Source organism: Molothrus aeneus, chromosome 13, assembly GCF_037042795.1.
Source record: "Molothrus aeneus isolate 106 chromosome 13, BPBGC_Maene_1.0, whole genome shotgun sequence".
NCBI lineage: Eukaryota > Metazoa > Chordata > Aves > Passeriformes > Icteridae > Molothrus > Molothrus aeneus.
Genome location: NC_089658.1, coordinates 2556342 through 2583443, shown reverse-complemented (window position 1 = coordinate 2583443; position 27102 = coordinate 2556342). Strand labels below are relative to the sequence as shown.

The 27102-nt window shown below is 46.2% G+C and overlaps 2 protein-coding genes across 5 annotated transcripts in view; both read right to left on the bottom strand.

Annotated features, from left to right (window-relative positions):
• Nucleotides 1-27102, bottom strand: part of BBS4 (Bardet-Biedl syndrome 4) — an 89662-nt gene that overhangs the window by 25390 nt on the left and 37170 nt on the right. Inside the window, exons 1-2 of one of the 4 annotated variants that reach the window (XM_066558544.1) lie at nucleotides 11706-11755; nucleotides 9830-9881 (exon numbers count right to left, since the gene is read on the bottom strand). The exons of 1 other annotated variant lie outside the window; for it this stretch is intronic. In XM_066558544.1, coding sequence (XP_066414641.1) covers nucleotides 9830-9881; nucleotides 11706-11729 — 76 coding nt within the window. In that variant the 5' untranslated portion in view covers nucleotides 11730-11755. Of the gene's footprint in view, nucleotides 1-9829; nucleotides 9990-11705; nucleotides 11756-27102 lie in introns of those variants that run through there. 2 more of the 4 variants (XM_066558543.1, XM_066558542.1) reach the window with 2 other exon arrangements.
• ARIH1 (ariadne RBR E3 ubiquitin protein ligase 1) overlaps nucleotides 12780-27102 on the bottom strand; it is a 51616-nt gene continuing 37293 nt past the window's right edge. The window contains exons 8-14 of the mRNA XM_066558546.1: nucleotides 27039-27081; nucleotides 25911-25982; nucleotides 19980-20110; nucleotides 19824-19881; nucleotides 18820-19080; nucleotides 18267-18379; nucleotides 12780-14399 (exon numbers count right to left, since the gene is read on the bottom strand). Coding sequence (XP_066414643.1) covers nucleotides 14315-14399; nucleotides 18267-18379; nucleotides 18820-19080; nucleotides 19824-19881; nucleotides 19980-20110; nucleotides 25911-25982; nucleotides 27039-27081 — 763 coding nt within the window. The 3' untranslated portion in view covers nucleotides 12780-14314. The remainder of the gene's footprint in view (nucleotides 14400-18266; nucleotides 18380-18819; nucleotides 19081-19823; nucleotides 19882-19979; nucleotides 20111-25910; nucleotides 25983-27038; nucleotides 27082-27102) is intronic.

Here is a 27102-nt window from a genome sequence, read left to right as displayed (position 1 = left end):
TCAGAGTCAAGAATTTCTTTCCAATATCTATGTCTAAATTCATGATTAAATTTGACACAAGAACATATCTGATCCCCCCAAAAATGGCTGTAGGAAGTAAAGGATTATTACCAGGCTCTGTGCTCTATTCAGATGCAGAAAGAATTAATGGAAATTATTTATACACCTCTCCAGAGCCACAATCATCTTAATTTCCAAGCCCCAGTGTCCCACCAGGCCTTGGGCACTTCCAGGGATGCAGGGGCAGCCACAGCTGCTCTGGGCACCCTGTGCCAGGGCCTGCCCACGCTCACAGCAAGGAATTCCTTCCCAATATCCCATCCATCCCTGCCCTCTGGCAGTTTCAAACCACAGCACCTTGCTCTGAAGTCAGAGGAGGAAGCAGGGCTGTGGCAAAGAGAGATGCAGGTTTTCAGCTCCCATCACCAGGCCAGGCTCACTGGGACACACAGCAGCAGGACTGGATGGGTTTGGACATTCAATCCCCACTCCCAAGTTATTCTGCTCATTGCCTTAATGGCAAACTCCCAATGGCATAAAGACAACCCACTTGTCTCTGCAGGAGAGCCTCCACATCTGAGAGGCAGCACATGGAATTCTGTGGGAGCACCACCAGCCCCCTCCCACACTCCCAGCCCAGCCTCCAGTGGCTGTGTGCTGCCATTCCTGCCAGGATTACCATTACTGCCACTCCCAGAGCCTGGGGAAGGTGCAGGCATAGCTGTGGTTAGAGCCCAAACACAGCTCTGTGCTCTCCTATCCATTTAAATAAACATGGATAGGGAGGATGAGCCCATCTGTGCTGTCTCCTTTTTGCCTTGAGCTTCACAAGCTGCCAACGCCAGGAATTCCTCTCCAGTTTGGAAATCCAGTGTCAGGGAGGGAATGAGCATCTTCTGGGCAAAAATTACATTAAAATAATAGGGCACACACTCCAACAGCTTCTACAGAACAACACAGCCCTGCAGGGAATTGGATTTTCTGAAACAAGGTATGATAATGGAGAGAAAGCATTTGTAAGCTCTAATATCAATCTTCTTATCAAGATTTAAAACTAACAGACTGCCTCGGTGTCAGAAGAGCATCCTACAAATTTCCAGCAGAGCCAAATTTGACAAGAAATCCTCTTCCTTCCTCAGACTCTTTTACTGAGACTGTGGCAGCATAAATACATGAGAGCTTTGAAAGAAAACTAGCACAGGAACATTGCTCTTCCTACGCCCAGATCCATCCTTGGAGTTTGAAAATGGAGCTGTTAATGTATTCAAAACTCAGTAATAATGAAAAATAACCCCAAAACCCAGCACTCAGAAGAGGCTCTACGAGCTGTATTTCACTCACCATGTGTGAGGGAATATATGTGAGAATAAAGGTGTTTGTATGCACAAACCCTTCTAAAATGGATATAAACAACAACAAAAAAAGGACCAGCTTTACACTGCAGCCGTTCTCTGGTTAATCCCTTTTCCCTGTGTTTTCCTGTTTGCAAATTGTTGCTGGAGCACCTTTAAATCAAGCCCTAAAGCCGTGTGGTTGCTGGTTATTTACAGTCAGCTGGGGTTAATAAAACTCATCACACACAGCCGAGTGCTGGCTGGAGCTGTAACTCATCCCCAGAGCTGCCTCCCACGGTTTAATAGCTCCACGAGGAGCAGGGAAAGCTGGAAGGAGCCTGGAAAACAGAGGTTTAAACAACAAAAAAAAAGCAACATTTCTGACTCTCCACCTCCCCCTGCAGGAAAATTAGCTAGGGATAGATGAAAGACTTCAAAATTGTATCTTACATCTGATTTATACTCTAGGGCATGGGGAAGAAGGGGCATTTTCTCTTGCTACTATGCACTGCATAAATCTCATTGAGTTGCTTACTCAGATTTGTGGTTTTTTTCTGATTTAAGACATTTACAGTTCTGAGTTACTCCAAAGAAAGATGGTTTCCTTTATGAAATAAATACCCTGATTATTCAATTAATTTGCCAAATGAATAGAATTGATTTATTGAATTATTTGTGTTCTACTCCATGCTGCTCAAGTTCAACCTGAAGGTGAAGTGGGATGATGTTTGTGTAAATAAACACACACTTGTCACCCCCCTGGACCTCCCAGTGACAGTGAGGCTCCCAGGGGCAGAACCAGTTTGGTCACTGGGAAATCCCTGTTAGCAGTAGGAGGCTGCTGAGATATCACTGGGCAGCCCTGAGTCCATCTGGGGGGATGAGATTTACACACATCTTTAACACAAATACATGATACTGATCATTACTCCATAAAAAGTTGATATCAAGCCTGATAATGCTCAATTCAAATCTAAAATTTGATTCAAACAAATAACACTGGAGAGAGGTTTAGTAACAAATACCTTTAAAAAGAAATGTGAAAAATTTCTATGGTTTCTCTGAAAAATGAGATTTGAAAGTCTGTTTGCTCTTCATGAGCCAATTTTGACCATCAGTGCTGACTGCTGAGGAGAGATGTGCTCAGAACAGAGGAAAACCAAAAAATAGGGGGAAAAACCAAAAACCAGGCTACTTTATATGGCACTTCTAAAGTCCCTGAGGATGCAGACACCACACTTGGAGATACTCAAGGCTCCAAGTCCTGGCATGACATCCAAATCTTCTCTGTTTAAACCATGTTCTGCCTGATGCCTGGTGCTCTTGTAGGCACGGTGGAGTCTGAGCCCTCTCTGGGTGTGTGTTCCCAGATTTGGGGAGCAGAGCAGACCATGGCAAAGGCATGGCAATAAAATACCTTCTGAACAGCAGAGGTGGTCTGAGATACTCACTGCTGGCTCCTCTCTGCCTCCTCCCACAGCAACACTGGCATGGGAGATATTTCCCCCACATGTGGCTGCAGGCATTCCCAAAATAACCAGCTTCTCATTAATTCCAGCATCAGGAGCAAAGTAGTTTGGGGATTTCCAGTTCTAATCCCTCCTCTGGCTTTAATTCCTATGCTTAGTCTTTTTCTGTCTACAGCATGAGGTATTTTACATGAAAATTGAAACGAAAATAGTTGTAAGGCATTTGTAAGAAAAGCTTTTCCTTTAGAAAGCAAAATAAAATTCCAGCATGGAGAGGACCAGAATCCAGCCACATCAATCTTTGATATTTCCCACTCCATAAGGAATAGCACCTAGAACCTGTCCTCAGTTCATCCACTGCCAAAGAATGCTACATTGAAGGAATATTACAAGAACATAGATATATTTACACAAAAAAATATAGAAGCTGGTCTTGCAAACATTTCAATACTCCCTACACAAGACCCTATAGTTTGAGTTCTTCCAGCCTCATTGCCTCAGGATAAAGTTTTCCAGCCTATCCCAGCCTATCCCAGGATGAACATTTGCCTGTGCACCTTCACTCTTCCCTACTGCACAAATGTGTTAATGCTATAGTCTTTAATTACACAGTCACAGAAGCACAGCCTGCCTCCTTCTAATTAGAAGTATAAAAATGAATCACAGTCATGCAGGGAATGAAATTATTGAGAATTATGAATAAACCAGTGATAAAATCCCAGGACTTGCAGCGTGTGTAATGCAGCTGGAAGCGTTGGCAGTGAAGGGGACAAGCCCTGCAAGGAGTGAATGGAGATATTTTTTATTCAAAAAGCCCTCAGTGAGCTGCTCCTTGCTCAACATGTCCTGTCATTCCTGTGCCACAGATGCTGTTGGAGAGCTGGGCTAAATGCAACAGGTGATTCTGTCCCTAAAGACTCAGATGCCCAAATTCCAGCTGCACAGACACTGGGAATTCTGACTCTTGAGTGAGCTGCATCTCCTTCACGTGTCTGAAAATGAAGAGATGAGTGAGCTGCCTTGGGCTGTCTCCAAGGTAAAGGAGAGGAAGAGGCATCCTTAGGAAGGGATCCATCCCAGCACAGGTGGCTGGGAGAGGTCAGGGAATGGCACAGATGCCCTTTGCACTGACTACACATGCAGCACGGGTGATCTGCTGAGACTTGCTCTGCATCAGAGACAACTCAGTGCAGAGAGATGAATCCCACCCTTCCTAAATTTGCCACTCACTATTTTTACAGAATTATTTTTAAATTCCCACCAGGAGATGCTATTTTATCTGTATGCAGCACGCCAAAAAACTGCAGCTGAAGGCTTTAAAATCAGAAGACACTTGCCTGGCACCAAGGACTTTCAAAGAAGCTTCAAAAAATGAATTTACCTGTTTTAAAAACTGGCACTAAAATGTTCCCTGTTGTGCTGCCTGCAAAGGATTCCCTGCTCCTCTCAGCACAGATATTAATATACACACACAAGAGGGCAGAGCTGTGCTAGCACATTCCAATTTAAATATTACCAGTTCTTTGCAGTGCAGGGATTACTGGGCTGGTATTCTGGGGAGAAGAGGATGAAGTGAAGGATATTATAGAATTTAATTACCCAGAAATGATAATCCATTTTTTTAATCTCACTACTCAAAACTAGCAGCTGCATCAGATCCTGAGCATCACACACAGCACTCGCTGCTCCCCACTTATCGGCGAGATGGAAATACCCAAGTCTCTTACATAAAACAATGATGTAATTACCAACTAATCTAGCTTATTTAGGAACCAATTTCTTCCCACAAGGTTGGGGGTTCAAATGGACTAAAAGATCTTGGCTTGCATGTGGCCAAATGGAAGCGAATGGGTATGGACAGATAAGGGCTGGATTGGCTCCCTCCGACCATGACATTCCCACTAAGGCCTTTTCTTTCTGACACACTTAGAAGTATTAATTAATTTAACTCAAGGGGGTTGTTTTTATCTGGATTTCTCAGGCAGCTTCACTCTTACAAGTTCAAAGGCAGCTTTGAAGCCAGCTCAAAGAATGGATTTATATTGATTTAAGAAACTGTACCAGAAATTCAGAAATGATCAGCACTGCAAGTGCATGGAATCGACTCCACGGGGTAGAGAGTTCCTGCTCTTCAGATTAAATACTCACAGAATCCCTCAAAACATCTGCAGGAGCAGGAGGGATCCCCACTGGCTCATCTGGGCAAGCAGGAGCCACCCAGAGAGAGACAGGACAGCTTATCAAAAGCCACTTACCTATTTCTGCATAATCTGAGCATTATTTATTATTATTTATTGCATTCTTATCCATTAGCATTATTAAGAGCCACATTTTGAGATTGTTTATTGGCACTTCCTAACCAGAGCCACCACCCATCAGGCCAAGCAGTGCATTGTAATATATCCATTTATATGATACTTTTCATTTCATGTCTCCAAATGTTTTGTTAACCAAAAGCCTGCAGCATCCAAAACCTATCACTGGATATTAGGCCAAGCTTGTGGTTGATAAATGGAAAGCAACAAAAGCCAGAGCACTTTGCCAAAGGTCACACATAAATCCTTCCTTCAAACCCTAGAAAAAACATACCTACAAAGCACCCAAAAAATACCCCAATGCCCAGGCCCAGGAGAACACTTGATGTCTGCTAACAGTTTCACAGGGTTTTCATTTTGAAAATTATTTACCTGACCCTTCCTGTGGCAAGTGTAGAGGTGGTTGATGACAATTCAGAATTCTCATTCTTGACAGATTAATGGATTTTTAGGACAAGTTCTTCCCAGTGATTCAAGCAAAATCAATTTTGCTTCAGTGAGTTTATTATACTGTGTACATATTTAGGATTCTACCTTGTCATTAAAACACCATCAGTGCATCTCAGAAAGTCTGAGGTCTCATATTCATGTAGAAATCCAAATGCATTTAAAATTGTCCCATTAACCTCTGAACTGTTATTAGATAAACACGAGCTCAGAACTTACTTTCTAAACGTTTTTTCCACAATAAAGGGAAATAAATTGGAGTTATGTTCCATAAAAATCAACAATACAAGCTGGTAAAAGCAATTCTCCACTCCAGTACCATCAGATCCTATAAAATTATTTGATTTGCCTGTGTGGGAAAAAGAAAGTGGGAAAAAGATGGGAGACAGCCTATCTCAATTCCAAACCAGTAAAGCATTTAGGAAAATATCTGATTAATTTAGAATGCAGGAGGGAGATTAAAATCCCACCTCATCACACACTGACATTAACTCCTTATCACTTCAAGGAACAGAGCTTGAATTTATTTATTCCACCCTCAGTTGCTTGGGGATCAACAGAGGGAGAGTTATGGATGGAGCAACAAAGGGAACTGATTTTGGGAGCAGCTCTCCCAACAGGGGATAAAGGACAAAACAATGAATGCTACTCCTGTGTCAGCTGCTGCGGGACAATTGTCACCAAGGGTGGCCACAGATACTTGGAGGGGTCACCTCCACCCGTGCTGTTAATTCAGATCATTGCATGGAGAGATTTCAAACCTGATTCCACCAACACCATCTGCTCCAGAACCTTGCTGAACACTCATCCTCTTCCTCAGGGCTGGCCTGCCTACAAGCCAGAGCCTCCCAAATCCCAACTTTCAGGCTTTGGCAGCCCAACATGAGGGATCAGCTACTCCATGAACAAATTCCAACTCCAAACTCAACATTATCCTTCTAAGAGCCAAACAATGCAGTTGCTAAACTCTGGTTGTAGGTTCCTCCTTTTCTTGGCTCACAGCGAGGATCATGGGAGGAAAGCAAGAAGAGGGAGGGGAAGCTACAAAATTCAGGTTCAATATATCCAAAGGAAAGCAAGGAACAGTGAAGGGAAACCACTCAATTCAGGTTCAATATATCCAATGGAAAGCAAGGAACAGGGAGGGGAAACCACTCAATTCAGGTTCAATATATCCAATGGAAAGCAAGGAACAGGGAGGGGAAACCACTCAATTCAGGTTCAATATATCCAGTGGAAAGCAAGGAACAGTGAGGGGAAGCTACAAAATTCAGGTTCAATATATCCAATGGAAAGCAAGGAACAGGGAGTGAAAGCTCCTCAATTCGGGTTCAATATATCCAGTAGAAAGCAAGGAACAGTGAGGGGAAAGCTACTAAATTCAGGTTCAATATATCCAAAGGAAAGTAAGGAACAGTGAGGGGAAACCACTCAATTCAGGTTCAATATATCCAATGGAAATCAAGGATCAGTGAGGAGAAGCTCCTCAATTCAGGTTCAATATATCCAGTGGAAAGCAAGGAACAGGGAGGGGAAACCACTCAATTCAGGTTCAATATATCCAATGGAAATCAAGGATCAGTGAGGAGAAGCTCCTCAATTCAGGTTCAATATATCCAATGGAAAGCAAGGAACAGTGAAGGGAAACCACTCAATTCAGGTTCAATATATCCAGTGGAAAGCAAGGAACAGGGAGGGGAAGCTACAAAATTCAGGTTCAATGTATCAGACCTGCATTGCTGAAAACGTGGCCTTCTGGTTAAAGCTACAAACCTCACGTGTGTATTTTGTCACTCCAATGATTTTTGGCAAATTTGAGACTCCATTCTCAGAAACACACACTTATTGCCTCATTCCTGCCCAGTACAAGGACAGACAAGCTGGACAGGCTGAATGCAGCACTGTGATGGTTAACATAGAGCCTCAGCAATGGCTTGGTCCCACTCTGCTACACCTGTGTGCAATCACATCATCCATTATTGCTCTATTTGGGCAGGAATTTTACCCACACCAAACTGTTCATATGGTCTCTGCATTTCACAGACCTGTTTGTGCTAATGTTGAGCACAGGATCTCTCTTGCTAGAGAAAACACTGACACTAAAGCTTTATCCTGCTTGAAAACACAATGCAAATAGAAAAAGGCAATTTGCTGCAACAGAAAGTGGCCATTCAATGTTTAAAATGCCAGTTTAAAATAAGTTTAGCAGCACTTTTCTGTTCAAACAGCACTGATGTAACCTGGCTCCTAAAGTTCATTGTAATTCTTCTCAGCCAAACTAAAATTTAATTAAGATGTTCTACAAATATTCTATTAAAAAAACGCAGCTGTCATGGGAAATAGATGCTGCTCTTTCCTGCCAAATTCCACCAAAAAACATCCAACATCCTTTCGTTCTCCCTCCTCTTTTTCATGCCCCCAGTCCCCCACCCACACGCAGAGGACACTGTTACATCACTCCAAGTACAAATCTTTTTGCTGCCCTCATTTCCCAGAGATTAACGATCAGGCAGCTCAAATCAGCTTTCCCAGCTGCACTGAAGTCAAATATTAAATGGCAAAGCCCAAAGGCTTTAAAGGCATTTCAGTCAGAACAACCCGAGGTGTGCCAGGCCTGGAGATGCCTCAATTTACCTTAAAGGACACAAAAGAGAATTATAAAAATCACGGGCTAGATGATTCTTTTTAAAATCATCCTAGTTTACTTGGAGTCAGGGGTTGTGTCAGTATAAAAGGGAGATCCAGAGCCACAAATAAATGGGACTTGCACGAGGAGGAAGAGCAGGGTGGGGGTTATGGAGGATGAGATGGGAGTCATAACCTTTATAGGAAAGGATAGAGATGAAATAGCTCACCAGGGAGCCCATCAGTGCCTCCATGGAAGTCAGACTAATTGCCTCAAAGTAACCAATTTAGAGTCATTTTAGAGCAATCATTGCTCTGAAAGAGTTGAGGGTCAAGATAAAAGTAAATTTGGGAGTTATTTTTACTTTCATGCAGGCCTGAAGCAGTAGCAATCTTCTCCTCAGCTCTGGGCAAGCTCCCAAAGAGGCCTGGGCTTGTGCTGAGCCAAGGACAGCCACACTGTGCTCAGGGGCTGGAATTCTCCTACGGGAATTGGGACTATGCAAGGTTGGCCTGAGCTCCCCAAGAGCAGAGTGGTTATTCCAGCTTCCCAAGGCCTGGACATGCAGGACAAAGAACCCAGTTAGGCAGAATGTCATTGCAGAGTGTCATTGCAGTGCCCAGCTGCTAATCAAACTCCTCTTTACTGCCAGCATTATCCCAAGGCAGGCTCCATCCCATTCCCCATCAGGAATACTCTGCCAGGGCACAAAATGGCCAAAGGGCTGTGCTCACCAGCTGAGGGAGGGTCCCTGAATGCAAAGGCAAGGCAAAAGGAGGACTGCTTCTGGCACTGGGAGTAAATACCCTTAATTAAAATCTGAATTGATGGGGCCCTCTGCACACTTGAGAAAGGAGAATCTATCAAAAACCATCCCAAAAGCTCAGCTCAGGTAGGCACAAAAGCTCTGCAGTGAGCACAGCTGTGCTGGAAGGGGAGCAGTGCCACAGAGAAGCGAACACTTTGTGTGTGTTAGGACAAGTCCTGCCTCATGAATGAGGGAAAGCAGAAAAGGAGATTCTGAAGAATTTACCAGATCCCTCAAAAAGCAGCAGGATTTGGTCAAACATTTGGAACCAACAACAGAAATTGTACCTGTTCCAGTTCAGATTCAACCAAGACTTCAAAACCAACAATTTGCACTGAGTGAATTAACACATTTTCATTATTAAAAGAAAACAAACAAAGGTAAATAACTATAATTAAACTCACAACCTGCCTGATTTGATATCACTTTTACTTCAAAAACTGGAACATGTGACATAAAAAAACCCCACAAGACGGAATGTTTGCTTCCAGAGCAAGACATCATTCTGAAGACCCCAAACAAACCTGTTATTATTTCAGAGGATAAATGAGTATCAAACCCATTAACAGCCCCACCAGTAAGTACACAATAAAATAAACACTCTCACAGATTATAAGCAAACAATACAGGCCGTGGCTATGGTAAATCAGCCAGGAACAGCACTGAGCTCACAGAGACCCTGGAAAAATACTGGTACTCAGCAAATTACAGTCTAGACAGTCTCCTCTTTTCCCAGAGGACATTTATTTCCTCCTAGACAGCTGCAAACACTAGAGAAGAAACCTTAAAACCAACCTGCCCAAGAAACAGAATCAGATCTTCAAACAAACCTTTTTTAGCACGAGGTTTTGTTGGTTCTGTAGCCGCTGGCGATGAAGAAACCTGAAAAGACAGAAACCAGGAGTAGTAAATAGACCAGGCAAGGTTTCTTGAAGCTCTGTTCCAGAAAATAATCAGAAAGGACAACTGGCAAATCCCAAAGGAGGGCATAAAAATAGCAGCATTGCTGCTGGACAAACTCTGCCCTGCCAAGCAAGGAGAGATTTCTGTTCCACAGCTCCATTAAATAAACACCCCTGTGGTGCAGCACATCCCTGTTGGTGGGGTCACTTCTGATCATCTGCATCTTTACCTTTACCTTGCAAAAAAAGCAATACTGGAGCATTTAAAAACCTAATTAGAGATCACAAAGAAAATGAGTCAAAACCATTTATCATCAAACATTTATGAAGTTAATTAGGGCAAAGCTGTTCCTGGGAATCATCTGAGTCCACAGGATGTGAGCACAGGGATGTCCCATCACATGGAGGGCAGGGGACCTCCCCCAGCAAACACCGTCCAGAGCTTCCAGTCCGTGGCAAATACATTAATTTTTTATGATTTTCTTACTTTGCATCAGCCATCAAACCTTCATGGAAGAGAAATGGGCTTACACAGGAAAGTATTTTTATATTTCCCTCTGATTTTTGGGAAGACACAACGTGGGATTTTATACACCTGTGTCACCTTCCCTCTCCTTAATAAATAATTTTTAAAATCAGAGATTCAGTCAATCTTTGTTCCTTGCAATGTTTTGGGAACATTTTCTAATTGCATCTTTTTTTTCTTTACTGGAGATGGGGCAGATCAGAGAGGCTGAGACATGAAAAATAACCCAAAAAAGGCTCTTCCTTTTTTATTTTTTTTCTGTTAACTTTTTTGTTTCTTAACAATTTCTAAAATTTTAATGACTTTTCAGATTCCTATTGTGAAAAACTGAGCTGCTATTTTCATGGATTTACCCAACTCTGAGCACTCTATCCTCAGGAGGAATAACCAGCACAAACACCTCATTTTTTTTACATATTGCAATTTTTTTAAAATCTATACACCTATCATTCCGAGTCCTCTCACTCTGCTAAGACTTTCCTGGAGTTTCTCCTATTTCCTCCTCACCTGAGTAACTTTCTACCCATTCTTTTGTCCAGATCATTTCTAAGTACACTGAATAACCCAGGCCTGGTCCTTACCCCTGAGGGGCTCCACAGCAACCACTCTCCACCCCAAAAAACTGAATAATTATGGAATGGCTTGAGTTGGAAGTGCCTTAAAGATCATTTCGTTCAGTCCTCTGCCATGGGCAGGGACACCTTCCACTATCCCAGGCTGCTCCAAGCTCCGTCCAGCCTGGCCTTGGGCCTTCCAGGGATCCAGGGGCAGCCACAGCTGCTCTGGGCACCCTGTGCCAGGGCCTCACCACCCTCACAGGGAGGAATTCCTTCCCAGTATCCCATCTAACCCTACCCTTTTCCACTTTTTGGCCATTCCCTGTGTCCTGTCCCTCCATCCCTTGTCCCCTGTCCCTCTCCAGCTCTCCTGGAGCCCCTTCAAGGCCCTGGCAGGGCTCTGAGGGTCTCTCCGAGCCTCCTTTTCTCTGCACACCTCCAGCTTCCTCAGCCGCTCCTTGTGCTGCAGCCCCTTCCCCATCTCCTTTACTTTTCCCCTGTTCCAGCATCTAATAATCGATAACTAATGTTGATTACCTCAGCACAGGCTGAAGTTCCCTCACGTTTTCCATACCAAGAGTGTAGATTAAAAACTCGCTCTTCAAAAGAACTTCCCGCCGCCGCTGCCACCCCTCACTTCCCTTCCCGTCCCCTCCCGTTCCTCTCCCGTCCATGTCCCCTCTCCCCCCTCAGCCCGGGCGCCTCTCCCCTCGCCCCTCACCGCGGCGTCCTGAGGCTCCGCCATGGCCGCGGCGGGCCGGGGTTGCCATGGCGACAGCCGCCACTTCCGGCACGGCCATGGCGCGCGGGGCACGGCGGGAAGGTGGTGGCGGGAGGACTCGCGCCCTCCTCCCCAGTCAATCCCGGTCCCCGTTTAACCTGAAAAACACCCGAAAAACCACAGAAATAATAAAATGCCCGGCTTTTGGAAGGTTTTATTGGGAACTCCGCGGTGTAGAGGGAAATGAGGCCGCCAGTGAAGAGGGATAGGCCGGGAAGCGCTGAGCGGCCGCGGCCCCGCTGTCTCCCCGCCCCACAGTAGCAGCAGGGAGGGAGGTTGGGATGGCGGATTTTGTTTATTTTCCTTTATACTTCCACAGTGTCTCTGGGGATGGTAATTCACCTGCGAGCGCCTGAAACCCGGGGGAAAGGAGCTGCAGCGGGTTCTCCCACAGAGCAGGGCTTTGTCACTGTCTCCAGGTTTGCCAACAGCCATCGGGACTGAGGACGCCACAGAGCGGGTTTCCTTTGGAGGGGAGTGCCCTCAGCCCTGGCGTTTTCCTTTCGGGGAACGCGGAGCGAAAACCCAACGCCTCTGTGCTTGCACCTGCCCTGCCCAGCCCAGCTTCCAAGCGTTTCACTGCATGGACAGAGAATTCCCACCGGGAATGGCAGGGACGGATACGGGCAGGGTCGCTCCACGCAGCCCTGCGCCATCCCACCCCTCCAGCAGCACCAGGAACAGCACGGGGAAAGCGGCTGCGCTCCCTCACGTCTGATTTCCAGGGCAAATAAAGGGAAAAACAGGGACAAAACCACACCACGTCTGATTTCCAGGGCAAATAAAGGGAAAAGCAGGGATACAGGGACAAAACCACATCCGTGGAACGTCAGTAGGAACAGTGAGGGAGGCGAAGTGAGCCCGCTGCCAGCTGGAAACAGCATCCCGTGTTACAGCCCTGTCTGGGATCTGCCTTTTTTATCTGATCCCTTCACAACTTCCATCCCCTGGAAGCTGGCAGAGCGGCAGGAGGCTTGGAGGACACTTGCCTGGCGAAAAATACCACAGAAGGAATTCCTATACAGGAGTAAATTTAATAAAACCACCACCAATTGTTTACTTTAACATAGCTCTTGTTACAGAAATCATAAAAATGGACTCAGTAGCTAAACTCATTAGTTCTTTCCCCTTTTAATTGAAAAATACTCCGCTGATTTCAGCTTCTACTGCACTAGATGGAGTGTTAAATAGTTGCCAGGACAGGACGCCCAGTGATTGAGCCCAAAACAAACACAAAGACAATTCCATCAGCTTTCCTTTTCCATGTTACGACTCGTTATAATGAAGTGAAAATTAAAACAGCAAGAAAGGGTCCATTTGACAGATGAAAGGTGGAGGGAGAGGAGATCCACAGCCGAAATCTCGCAGGAAGTCTTTAGAGAAGTGGTGCAAAACACCCCTCCTTGTCCTGCCTCGGGATCCAAAACAAACCTCTAAACACACACACACACACACACACACACGCACTCACACACCTCCTCTGGGATCACAGCACGTGTCCTGCGTGCACCAGTGGGAACAGAGAGCTGGATTTGGGCAGGTAAAGATCTGGGGCCAAAAATAAACCAAGAAAAAGGCAAGGCATCCTGAACCAGAGCTCCAGGAGCTGCGAGGGGCCGCGTCCGTCGCCAGCAATGGATACACACACAGACCTGGGGGAGGCCCTGGACAGAAAGGAACTGCAGGAAGAGGAGAAACCCAACTGCTCTTTTGGAAAAAGCCTTCCAAAAAGAAAAAAAAAAAATAAAAAATATATATATCGATATATTCACTACACCAGCACACGCTTCCCCCACCCCAGCCCAGGGAAAAAAAAACAAAACCAAACAAAAGAATCAAACTGAAAGAAAATGCACAGCAAATAGACATAATCTTGAAGATTTTTAAAGAATAAATATTTTTTTGTAATTAAACATTATGCAAACACGTGCCACGCTTGCTCTTTGTCCATGCATATGCGCTATATACAACTTTGAAAAATACTGTGTTGTCCTCTTTTTGTTTTAAAAGTCATATACAAAGGTTGGGTTTTTTTTTTTCCTTACTGTGTACCCCCCTCCTTCCCTCCCCAAAAATCCTCTTTACAATGAGCCAATCCACATTCAACCATGTATTTGGGTGGCAGAGAGGAGGAGGGGGGCGGGAGAGCCACCCCCCTTACCAAAGTCCATCAAAATGGCTGGTTTGGACATGAAAAGCAGTGTCAAGAAACTGGTTTAAGTTTCATCTGTACTACACACAGGAAAAGAAAGAGAGAAAAGAAAAAGGAGTCGGCTTGGAGGATGAAGCTACGTTACAAGTTAAAGTTGGAGGGTTTTTTAGTGCGTCTGTCACACTCTTGGCCGCCTAGAATACTGTTGTACAATGGTTTATCTACCTTTTTTTTATTACAATATAATTTACTTAATTTTTCTGTTAACAAAACAGAATCCCGGTACTACAGACCAGCGGTGTAAGAGGCGGAGCAGCGCCCTGGGTGGGTTTTATTGGAATTGCATGAGCACTCTAGGATGGGAAAGGGTTCAGAGTTCATTGCTGCGGGGCCGGGCTCAGTCCTCGATGTACTCCCACAGGTCCTTCTCGTAGCCTTCATGCACGTGCTGCAACAAAACCCTCCGCCGGCTCTCGCAGTATCTGCAGGGGACAGGGACAGCATGGAAAAGGCACGTCAGGAATCGGGGAGCAGCCCTTGTTGAGCTGTGATTTCAGGATTTACCTCAGAAACCGGGTTCCTCCCATAGTGATTGCCTTCTGGGTTTGTCAGTCACCTCTCCCTCCCCCTCCCAGCACTGTCAGTCCTGGAATTCCAAAAGGGCCTCGAGTGATTGGCAGATTCAAAGGATGCCCTCCACCCCTGGGGGGACATTGGCCCATCCAAGTGTCCTTTGTCCCTTAGACCTCCCCTCCCATACGTGGTTGGTGGTCCCCATGTTCCTTCCCTCCCCCTCTCCCCCTGGTAAAAGGGCGAGCAAACCACACGGTTTGGAGAGTTCTGTTGGAGCTGTTGCTGGATTCAGGGGCCTGTGGGCCAAAATAAAGCTCTGGATCCAAACCCTCCATCAGAACCAACTCCTTTCCTTCACCATCGCCTTAAAGCTTCGCCGGCAGAGGGAAACCTGAGGAGCGGCCCCTCCACGGGAGGAGGCTCCATCCCGCCACCACCAGAGCTCCTGTGTGCCTGGACCTGCCTCCACGTGCTCAGCAGCAGCACCCAGCCAGCCAAAAGTGTCTCTGAGGTGAAAACACCACAGTTGCTGCTTTTTGGTCAAGCAGCAAGGGCCAGACAAGCTCAGGCACATCCTGTCCAGCTGTATTGGTAATATTCCAATAGCCTGGCACCAAGTTATCCAAACCTACAGTATCCCTCACGTCCTGTTCCAGACTGCAAGGCAAGATGTATTCTATTTGCCATCTCTGTGGCAGTTGTGTTCTGTTCAGTGGGTTCCTTATTTCTTCCATAACCACTCCTCCCTCCGGGGACACATCTGCTGATAAGAGGCTATTGAATGTCACTGCATGGCTGATAAGAACTACAGCATCCCATTGGGAGATGTGAGCCCAGAGGGAGGAGCCAAGCATTCCTAACTGGATATAATCTGAGATTCTGGAACACCAGCACAGCTTCTGCACTGGATTCCCAGAGGAACAGCAGCTGCCTCTTGCCCTGGATCTTCAGAGGAAGAGACTGCACCTTTCTCCAGGATCCCTGCTCCAGCAGAACCAGCCCTGACACTGCAGGAGGGCTGCAGCCACAATTCCAATGGGACTGCTACCAACACCCTGACCCACAGGGTGTCAGGCTGGGTTCTGACTCTGTCAGTGTTGTTTTAGTTTACTGCATTGTTTATTTTATTCTTTTATTTTCTTACCTATTAAAGAACTTTATTTCTTGCTCCCATATTTTTTGCCTGAGAGCCCCTTAATTTAAAATTGATAGCAATTCAATTTTGTAAACCCCTCCTCAGGGGGAGGGGTTTACATTCTCCATTTCAGGGAAGGCTCCTGCCTTCCTTAGCAGGCACCTGTCTTTCCAAACCAAGACACTTCCAAAAGAGGTGATCCTCCAAGAAGGGAGTTTGTATTTACAGCCCGTTAACAGTGCTAATTAAGACTTTGGTTGCTCCAGTCACTCAGCTTCAGGTCCCTGCCTGAAACCAGTGTGCAAATTCAGAGTTTTTCAGGCAAAAGCATTCCCAAAGCCTCTACAGCTGAGAAACCATCAGGAATAACTGGAGGAGGAGGAAGCTGCAGCTGTGGTTTGAAAAAGTCTGAGCACAGGTTCGTGGAGACACATGGAATGGGATGAGCTCTCCTCAAATATGGCCTGCTGCCTGCTCTAAGCGCCATCAGGACAACAAAAAGCCACATGTTAGCTGGGAAAAACCAGCTGGAGGTGTTCAAGGCCAGGTGAGATGAGGCCACCTGGTCTAGTGGAAAGTGCCCCTGCCCATGGTAGGAGGTGGAACAATATTTACTTTAAGATCCCTTCCAATCCAAACCAGTCCGTGATGAAAACCTCAGGAGCACTGACACAGTTTTAGATGGAGATGGAAGCAGTCCAAAGGGTTACTGGTCTGGCTGGAGAGCAGGTTTCACCTCACATCCCAACATGTGGCTCTCAGAGGGACACTACACCTGTGGAGTAGTCCCACCTACTCTGACTGAAAAATGCTGCACACAAAACTGATCCAAGAGCCCTCCCAGGATCCTGAGGAAAAGGGATATCACAGAACACAGCAAAGAATGTCATTTTGGGTGTGTTAGAAGACAAAAAGCACAGAAACATTGAATGAATTCAGGTTCCAAGAGCAAACTCTAAATAAGTTTGCTGGGAACCTGGCTTGCTTGGCAGCGGTCACACACCCCTCAGGAGAAGCCTCCCAGTGGAGTGAAGCTATCCCTGACCACAGCACACATTAACACCTGGCAGCAATTCCTCACCTTCTGCTCAGGACCTGATCAGAGTGACTGATTTATCCATCAGAGCAGCTGTGGCTCCCCTCACTGCTGTCAGCTGGTCAAGAGAAACCCCTGTACACAAAGTCCCATTGATTTTCAGGAGCATGTGATGGCAAACACGTGGTCTCTGCTTTCCAAACTTTAGTTATTTTTCTGCTGGCTGGGTGTGGGGGGCTTAATCCTGTTTTCTAGATATGTCTTTGCAAGCAAAGAGATCCAAACAGCTGAAACTAAACCAGCCTGGAGGGCAGTTCCTGCAGCTTCCCAGAGCTCTTTAAACCCACTTCGATGACATCCTGCTCCCAGTCTTGCATCAAAGGGCACCATGCAGGACATGATTAAGACATGACTGAACTGGTTAATAAGGGACCTGCACGGGCTTGACAGATGTATTCTTTCTTCCCAGAAATGTGAAGGCAGGTTTGGGATACTGTTTCCAAGCAATTCAGGCTATATTAGTTTGTAATTTCACCCCTACAAAAGCATCCAGGTTCAGAGGACTGAAGTAAACAAGCAGCTTCATCTGAAATACCAAATTAATGGTGGCCTTAAAGGGTAAATTACAAAATGTCTCCAAAAAGAAGGTCAGGAAAGTCTTGTCCAGCCCCAGCTGTGCTGCCAGAGTTGGACAGGATGAGCCACCAAATCTTAACAGCTCCTGCCACGCCCCACAGTCCACTGAGTCCTACAGCTCACCCTACTTTGGATATTTTCTTCCCCCTAAGCCAGGCATAACAAATTCAGTGATTTTGGCAAAATGCCTCAGAAATGCAAGCCCTAATCCTGTGACTCATCCGCATTTTCAGCTTTGTACTTTTCCACTGTGCAGAAATGATTCCCCTGGGACTGAACAAAGCACTGGCATCTGTGTCACCTGGACCCCAGTCCCTTGCTCCCCTTCCCAGCTGGGCAGGCTGCTCTATCCCTCTTCCTCGGGGACAGCTTTCCTACACCCACGTTCTGCACAAATGGACCCAGCAGACAATTAAAGAGCCAATTGCTCTCTGCTGGCAGCTCATCCTAGGCCAAAGCTGGCAGCTTGGAATAACAAAGTCACTCCTTGTTCTTTGGCCCTGGCTCTGTGGGTCCCAGTCTGGTGCTGGCCATTCCCACACACTCCTTCTGTGCAGAAACAGCAGTGTACTGAGAGCCATTGCTTCTGGACACGGGATTTTTTCCATTCTGGGGTTGGATCTTCCAGCTCCTGCTCTGCAGAGCAGATGGAAGGCAGAGCTTGGAGCCTCTCCCCACAGGCTGTCACCTCCCCTGAGAGCTGGTCCCAGCAGGGACACAAAAACAACTGCCAGCATCTGCGTGAGGGCTTCACCCGGAGGATTCGGGGCTGGCTCGGGACAGCGCTGCTGCTCTCAGAGATCCAGGGACTGGCTGATCACAATGGGTGGCACAAAGCCAAGAGCAAACAGCTTCCCAAGGATGTGGGTCTGGAGAAAATTGTATCTTGGCAAGTGCTCAGGTCACTACCTGACACAGGGCATGGCAACACTTGGCTGCTTTGAGAGAAAGGAGTATTCCAACACAAACCTGTACTTATCCTGTACTTTCTGCTTTATGTCTTGCAGCGAATCTTGGGATATATCTCGCTCCAGGTACCCAGAAAGCACCTCTGTAGCATTCTCTAAGTCTGCTTGGTTATTCTGTAAAGACAAAAGAAAAAAGTGTTTGAAGGGGGGTAGAGGAAAGGGGGAGATTTTTATTTCAGAGCAATTGGCATCAGTACCAAAATAAAAAAGGATTAGATATCATGGAATCCCAGATTGATTTTGGGTGGAAAGGGACATTGAAATTCATCCAGTTCCATCACTGCCATGGGCCACCTTCCACTAGACCAGGTTGCTCCAACCCCCATTCAACAAGGCCTTGAACACTTCCAGGGATGGGGCAGCCATAGCTTTGTGATTCTGTGACTCCTCCAGCACACCATCCTACACAATGCCCAGAGAACCTCTAACTTTTACACAACAGAATATTAAGCCAGACTAACTTGGGTAAAAGTGGGGACTAGAGGCCTCCAAGCATTAAATCTTATTTCCTCAGTTTTACAATTTGAATTCCTGACAACCCCATTTTCTCCTACCTCAAAGATAATGGACTGATTATTCTTTTTGAGGTAGAAGGCAAAGACGTAAGTGTACATGAGTGTGGCACGACACTGGCAGAGGACGTCGACTGCTTTCTTCAGGAACTGCACCTCGATCCATGACATGTTGTGCTGCTGCATCTCCTCCATCTTCTGCTTCACCTGAGCGTAGAGCTTGTGCTCGAAGCGCAGGCTCTGCATGTGGTTCATGTAGCGGTTGCAGTAGAACAGGTACCTCTGCAGGGCTGCTCGGGATCGCTGTGTTAATTCCCATTAGGGAGAAAGAAAACAAATAGTTAAAATAAAGTAATGGCTGCAAGAGAAGTAAACCCTTCACAAGGCTCTTCCTGATCCAGAGAATGAGCTTCCTTTCCAAAGGAGGCTCCTCTCCTGTCGTGTTGGGCAGACGGCTCCGTGCGGCCCCGCTAACCCTGGGAAGCGCCCCGGGCACTTCCCAGCACAGCTCTGACATCCTCACTCCCAACCTTGGAAGCAATTACAATCACACTGCTCCAGCCTCATCACTTCCGTATTTCAGCCTCTCAACTCAAGGTACAGCACTCAAATGCTTCCAGTGTCATGACAAAAGTGAGAAGATGATGTTTTGTTGGGGGTTTTTTTGCTAATAAGGAATTCTAATTACTGTGCTTGTGCTAAGAGGGCAATCTCAGGTTGATTATAAAGCAGGGGAAAGGCACCGTGTGCTAAACAAGAGAACCAAGATGACTCAATACACAGTCATTAATCTCATTTTCTTCACACTGACAGACCAGCTGTAAAAAACTAACACCACGGGCATGGTTCAACTTGTGTGCTCTGGATGTACAAAGGTAGCAAGCACATAGCAAGCAAAGCCATCCCTATCTTAAAAGTCAAAAGACTTAACTGTCCTTTGGATTTGTGCCTGAATCCGTGAACTCCTTCAGAGCAGATGTGTAGGTTTAGAGAAAGCACAGCACAGGGCCGATGATCTCCCTCATCACCAAAGGTTATGGACTCACCTCCTGTGCATCCCTTGCTGCCTTTGCATCATCCTCATTGTAGCGATTACAGTTGTACCTGTAACAGGGACACCGATTCCACAGATTTCAGTCCAAATCCGTGCCGTTTGCACCACGACCTCCTCGCCTTCCAGCAAGGCACGCTCCCGAACTCACCAGGCAGATCCGTGGGGCTCCCAGGGGCCCAGACACACCCAGCAGAACTCCGCCTTGCAGTTCTGGTTCCGACAGACCATGTGGTTGCAGCCCCCGTCCTTCTCGATGGTGACGTGGCATTTCGGGCATTCCTGTCCACAGGACAGAGAGCACCGTTAGCAGGGCAAGCACGGAACCCCAACAGCCTGGGGAACTTGGAAGGGTTCCCACGGCAGGCAGACAGAGCACGTCAAGGGAAATACATGATTTAATTCTTCCCTTTGGACATCGAGATCCTCTTCAGTCAGGCCTTAAAATACTTCCAAACCCGGAGCAGTTAGATAGAAAAAAACTTAAGGAATAACATATTTTATCTATGCTGCTGTCACAGAGGGACACTGGGCGAGTCACTTCATGACCTTCCCCAAAATCCCAGCAGAGGGATGGTCTCTAAGAGCCTGGGAAGCATGTGGCTTTCCTCACCACCAAGTGTCTGGTCCACTCTGGGACTGAGACCAAGCCGGAATCACGCTGTTACCAATCCTGCAGCTGTAACACGCCATCCAGAAAGGAGCTGAAAACATGCAGCAAGACTCTAGTGTGCTTCAAAGAAGCTGCTGTCAGCTAAAAAGACACTTCTCTTCCTGAGGTGTTTCCATGTTTCCCATCAGGTCCCTTTTTTCCCTTCATGTGACACCTCACTGAAGACTTTTCCATAAAAGCTCACATGGGGTTTGCCTTTCAGGAGTAAGGCTTTTGACAAATGTGAGTATCTCAAAGGGCAGCTCTGCACAGGGAAATATCTGGGGAATATAACACCAATATCATGGTCTCCATGAGATTGGAAGTTTAACAAATCAACAAAGCAGCAAATACAAAGAAAAAAACTGCATAAATAAAACCAAAACCATTTTAGGCTGAATCAGCTCCTTGTCCAGCTCATCCCACAACCACACCAGCCTTCATGAAGTTTCTGCACGAGCCAGTTTTTATATATAACACAGTAACAAACATATCCAGACCAGTGATACACACACCTGTGAAATCAGCTGCAGCTTTTGGGTCAGAAGCATGTGAAATCCCCTCCCCAGTCTGGAGCATGTCTTTGCTAACCAAAGCAAGCAGTTCCTACCATAGCATTCAGATAAACTCTCAGCAAAGGAAGAAACCAACATGCACAATCACTCCAGAACTGCTATTTCTATATAGGACACAATCTAATGGGTTCTCTCTGAGTGTCCCAACTATTACTGCATTTTAGATGAGTTTTCGAGTTTGGATTGTCATAGACAGGAGAATTTGCACATCAAACCAATGGGATCAAGCAGCAACCAAGCACAAAAGAGGATTTTCCAGACCTGCCTTTTTCCCAGTCACCTGTGTTTGTTCTTCAGACTCAGTAACTGTACTACAAACAGAGTAAGTGAAGCACAGTAGCTCCTGTCTTTCAGGTGGGACCAAGTTTTCCAATGTGTCCGCAGCGCTCAGGGCTTTGAGCTCTGGAATGCAAACTAGGACAAAAAGACCCTTCCAGTGCTGAAAGGGCTCCAGGAGAGCCTGTAGAGGGACTTTGGACAAGAGGGAATGGTTTTCCACTGCCAGAGGGCAGGATTGGATGGGATATTGGGAAGAAATTCTTCCCTGTGAGGGTGGGGAGGCCCTGGCACAGGCTGCCCAGAGCAGCTGGAAGATGGCTGCCCCATCCCTGGAAGTGTCCAAGGCCAGGTTGGACGGGGCTTGGAGCACCCTGGGCTAGTGGTAGGTGGGAGAGGTGGAACTTGATTTAAGATCCTTCCAACTCAAACCATTCCATGATTCTAGGATCTCATTCCAGCCCTTTTCTCACAGGGAATGCCATCCTTTCCACACCTTTATGGTCCTGTCTAGCAAAGCACAAGGAAGAGGTGATACAGTATCTGTGCAGATCCCTAAAGCTGTGTAAAAGTGTAAAGTTAAGTATTATTAAAAATTAAAGCCATGAAAAGCACATACTAAAGAAATGCTGGACACCAGCAGAAAAAGAAGTAGTAACTACTCAAGTCACCAACAGAACAAGTGGGAGAGATTTATAGATTGAGGATAGGGAAGGAAGCTCTCCCTGAGAATTACAGCTATGCAACAACCCAACAGGCAGCAAATCAAGTTACTAAACCTGCAGATTATTGTGCACATTATCAGTCACAGCACAGCACAGAAGTGACCTCATTAACATTGTTCCACTTCAAACAATTCCATACTGGGCTTGGAAACAAAAGCCTGGGCAAACCTGGCAAAGGAGAACAATCCTGATTTTGTTGTAAAAGTCCATGCACATATAAAGCACCATAAACCTCAGCAGCTCTTTTATGAACAGGAAGCTAAACAGAAACATGTTTCTTATTTCAGGGCAAGTGAAAGAGATTAGTCCTTTCCAGAACTCCCAGAGGAACTGGTGGACATCAGCCTCCCACAGCCACATTCACATCAATGCCTTCACCCTTGCCCATCCTATAAAGACTCATCAAAAACCACGGGGATTTCTTAATGAATTTCAACAAAACCCAAAAACTTAATTATGGCTAGCACAAAAAAACAATACACCATTCTAACACCTAGAGTCACAGAGCAAAACTTTTTTAAACAGATTTGAAACACCAGTTCATCTGAGAAAGGGAGATGGCACTTGGGCACTTTTAGAAAACCACAGATCAGGGCTCCAGTGCAGTGGGAAATGGAGGAGCACAGTTTGGTGCTGGTGCCCAGGAGGATTCCATGTCCTGCCAGAATTTCCACACATTAGAACAAATGCAGGATCCCCAGAAAGTACAGAGGGAGCACTTTAAGCCATTAAAAAGTGACCTGAAAAGGGAGAGATGTGGGCTCATGCCATTTTATCTCATGCACAGGAGAAAAACAGCCAATGGATTTTTTGGGGAAGAAAATGTGCCTGGTTTATCCATCAGCCCTTCAAGCTCTCTCTGGCCTGCAAGGGAAGGATGGGGACATGCCAGGAGCCAAAGAAGCAAGGCTGGGGCTTCTTTAGTACCAGATGAACAACTTTCATTAACACCAAATTAAGTTCCACAATAAAAAGCAGTGCCTTGTGTAAAGGCCAGCACCTCACTGGCGTTATTCTTTTCCCTTTGGTATTCCAAGAAGCAGAGATTCAAATCACACTCAGGTTCCAAACAGGCTTCCCTTCCTCCTTTTAGACCACTTCTAGATACACCATAAGAGCCCAAAATAAATGCACAAATCCAAGTTTTCTCTATTTTTCACTCCTTTAGATGTCCATTTGATGAAAGTAATGGATCTCTGTGGTTCCTTTATTCCCAAATACCTGAAACTTGCCGAGTTTAACTCAAGAAAGGAAGAACCGAGTTTGTAAAATAAACTGAAAAAGGAAGAAATGTGCAAATCCTTGGACTATTCAACACCATTCCTCAAGAAGACTGAGAATTACAGGCTCGATAAAGAACTTGTATTGCCTTATCTCAACTTTAAATTAATCTAGTTAAGCTGAACTCATGTGAAAGTAGCTTATTTTAAGAAAAAAGCCATCTACTCCAGCACATTCTGCTGCAAGGGCTGTATCTTTTGTAGAAGTAGAAGGAATTTAGGTCTCCTAAGTGCAAGTAAATGAATGCAAAAGAATAAAAAAATCATATCAGAAACCACAGAACTCACTACTCGAATCTCGTTTTTCATTCAGACCACTCTACATAATTCATCAAAAAATGCATCACATCATTCCAGTTTGGGAACAGAACCCAATTCAGCTGGGTTTCACTCTTCTGTTCTCTCACACAATTGCCTAATCTTCCTTTCCAACTCCATCTCCCAGGACAAGCCGGAACAAATGTATCTCACATTCTCCCGTTGCAAAGGATTATCCAGATTTCAAGCCCACATTCCAGAGGATTGGTATTTCTCTTTTACACCTTCATCTTGGTTATGACAGGAAGTCTCCTTCCCTGAGAGGAGCCCACATGGGACAGCATTCATGCCTGGATGGCTCCAGAAAGCGCTTTCCAAAAGCCAGAAACAGCAACGGAGAGTGTAGTCACAACTGAGTTCCTTGGAGAGCTGTTCCCAATGATAATGGAGATTTCTGCATCTGATGGTACCTGATTCCTTTCTAGTTCTTCAGAATGAAGTTCAACACAGAATTTAAGCTGTGAAGCCACCAGTGCAGGCACAAGTTGTGCCTCACCAAACACGGCTGCCCTGCTTTCCTGTTAGGAACAGTACAGAGAGAAAGGAGGGGTGGATACACACTCCAGCTGCACAATTCCCATCCCAGGTTACTGCCACAGCCCCACACCCAGACAGCACTTGGGCTTCTCCATGCCTCTGGTCAGGGAGCAGCAGGGAACAGAGGCAGGACCTGGATGCAGCCCCACGATCCAGGGCTGACCTGGCTCTCTGGAGGCTGCAAAGCTCCCAGGACACACATCCCACAGGCCAAAGCTGCAGATTCCCACCTTCCCCAAGGCAGGGATCAGCATGAGGGTGGTACTCTTCCTGCCAACTTTCCCCTCAATTGAATCCAGCATCAGCTCAGAGAGAAGAATGCCATATTGTCCTTCAGCTAATTCAATGGATATGGATGCTGTAAGACTCCAGGACTGCTGGCTTGCTCAGATGTCTGGAGTAATTACCCTGATGGCAATTTTTCTCCCTGCTGCAGCCTGGGCTCCTAAGTATTCCCATGTAGGAATGTCTGGGACAGTATTAGAGGAAGTAGCTTAGACAGTGATGTCCCAGAGCAGCAGTTCTGCTGCTCACACCAGACTAAAGGTACCAGTGAAGAAGCAGGGCTGGTGCCAGATGCCACCCTCCAGATGGGTGTTTCCCACCCCAAAAAAATCTTCTTATTCCCAAGGCAGGTAGAAGATGGGGAACCCCAAGATCTCGAGAGCTTTAACAGGCAAAGCAGGGCTGTTGCTGTTCCAGTGTCCCAAATATGTGAGACCCAAGGCTAGCAGTGCTTACACTCTGCCTTTTCCAAGCTATTGGCTGCTCTTCCTCAGGTTTAATAGGAACAGTCCCTGAAGACCCAGCAAACTCCAGACAAACCTGGTTCAGTCCCAGAGCCACTTTGGAACACACTGAGACAAAGGCAAAGTCCCTCTGGTGACTCTGTGAGCTCCAGGCAGGGCCCACTCCAGGCTGATCTGAGCTGCCCAGCAGGGGTTTCCCTGCCACCATAACACAACATTCCAGCTCGATGAAAACCAGGCAGCCAGCAAACAATGCCATTAACCACTTACACAACAGAGCTAAGAAAACCAAGCAGCCATTTCCTCACTCCCTCCCCACCTTCCTCCTTCAGCTGGGAGCCCCAGGCCTGCTCCTCACCCCCATGGGATCTGCTGCTTTTGTGTCCTTGTCACCATGACAATCTTGGTTTTAATTTGTCCCAAAACGATCAAATGCCTAAGTTTCAGGCAAAGTTGGGCTAAGTAGAAGGAAGACCTTTACATAATGAAATCCCAGACAGCTGTTCTGCCAGTCTCCACCTGGAATGCTGCCCAGCAGAAATGAAGGCTCCTCCAGAGGCCAATCCCAGGGATTTGAAGGCAGATGTAAATGATCCCAGCCAAACTGAGCCACGGGTGGTGGTAACATGTTCCACACATGGAATGGGCCAGGGATTTGCTTAGGGAAGCCACTGGTGCCAGACAGGAGCCCAAAGACTCCAATCTTGAGCTTCCTTTGAGTCTCCAATTAACTGTTTCTTGCAGGCACTTTCCTTCACTGAACTTGAAGAAACTCACCTGATTCCAGGCATTAAGACCTGTTCACTCTTCAAACAAGAGCACTTCTTGAGTGCACTGTGGATTTTAAGGCTTGCTCTTAACAGGGAACAGAAAAAGCAATCCTAGTGCAAGGAATTAGATTGATGTCCTTTTCACCTGACTGTATAAAATCTGTATAAAATCTCTATATAAAATGGAGAAAACCTCTCACCTTTGTGTTGGCTGCAATCCAATTGGAGGTTTCACTGTCATCATCACACTTCTTAATCCATTTCTTTAACCACTGTCAGAAAAATGATGGAAGAAGAGTGTTCAATGTAGCTGGAGGAACCGCATATGTTCCCAAGACACCTGCTCACATTAAGGAAAGGTACACCCAGCCACATGGGAAATGGGGAGTGTTGGTGCTGGAAAACTGTGCAAACAGCCACTAATTTAGTGGCAGACAATTGCTGCTGCTCAATCCTGAACCAGCACAAACACTCCTGCAATGAGTTTGCAGCTCTTAATCAACACAAACTTCATGTTGGACTCTTAAATAATAAGGACATTTTGGCTTTGGGGTGACTAATTGTGGCCTTCCAGTACCTGAAAGGAGCCTACAAGAAAGATGAAGAGAGACTGTTTACAAGGGCCTGGAGGGACAGGACACAAGGAATGGCTTCTCACTGCCAGAGGGCAGGGATAGATGGGATACTGGGAAGGAATTGATCCCTGTGAGGGTGGGGAGGCCCTGGCACAGGGTGCCCAGAGAAGCTGTGCCTGCCCCATCCCTGGAAGTGTTCAAGGATAGGGCTTGGAGCACCCTGGGCTAGCGGAAGGTATCCCAGCCCATGGCAGGCTGTGGGAGTACATAATGTTTAAAGTCCCTTCCAACCTAAACCAGCAAAACCAAATTAATTCCTCCAGTACAACAGATAACACCTGACAAAGCATCAAACACCTACAGGAACAACTCCTACAGGAATGCTCCTTGTCCAAAAAGCACCTTCACTCCTCTCAGGGGGTCACAGGTCTAACAGCCTCCTCTTCCAGACAACTCTCACCTGGATGAGGCACTGTTCCCTCACAAGGTCCAACTGAGAGGCAGGAGTAAAGGCACCCAAATAGGATTTCACTGCTGGTTCTCACCCTGGGATTTTAACAGGTGAGCTACTCTGCTCCGTGGTGGGAACAAAAATTGGGCTCAGTAATCCCTGGGGGTCCCTTCCAGCTCAGGATTATCTATGATTCTATGGACAGCCACAAAAAACTTGGGCTTCATTGCTAAGTCTTGCACATAAATGTATTTTAAACTTTTTCAAAACATAGATTTGTACAAGAACCTTGATATGCTCACCTTGCATTTAACAGGATCATGCCAGTTTTCACCACAGTTAAAGCTGTAAGGGAAAGAAAGGGAA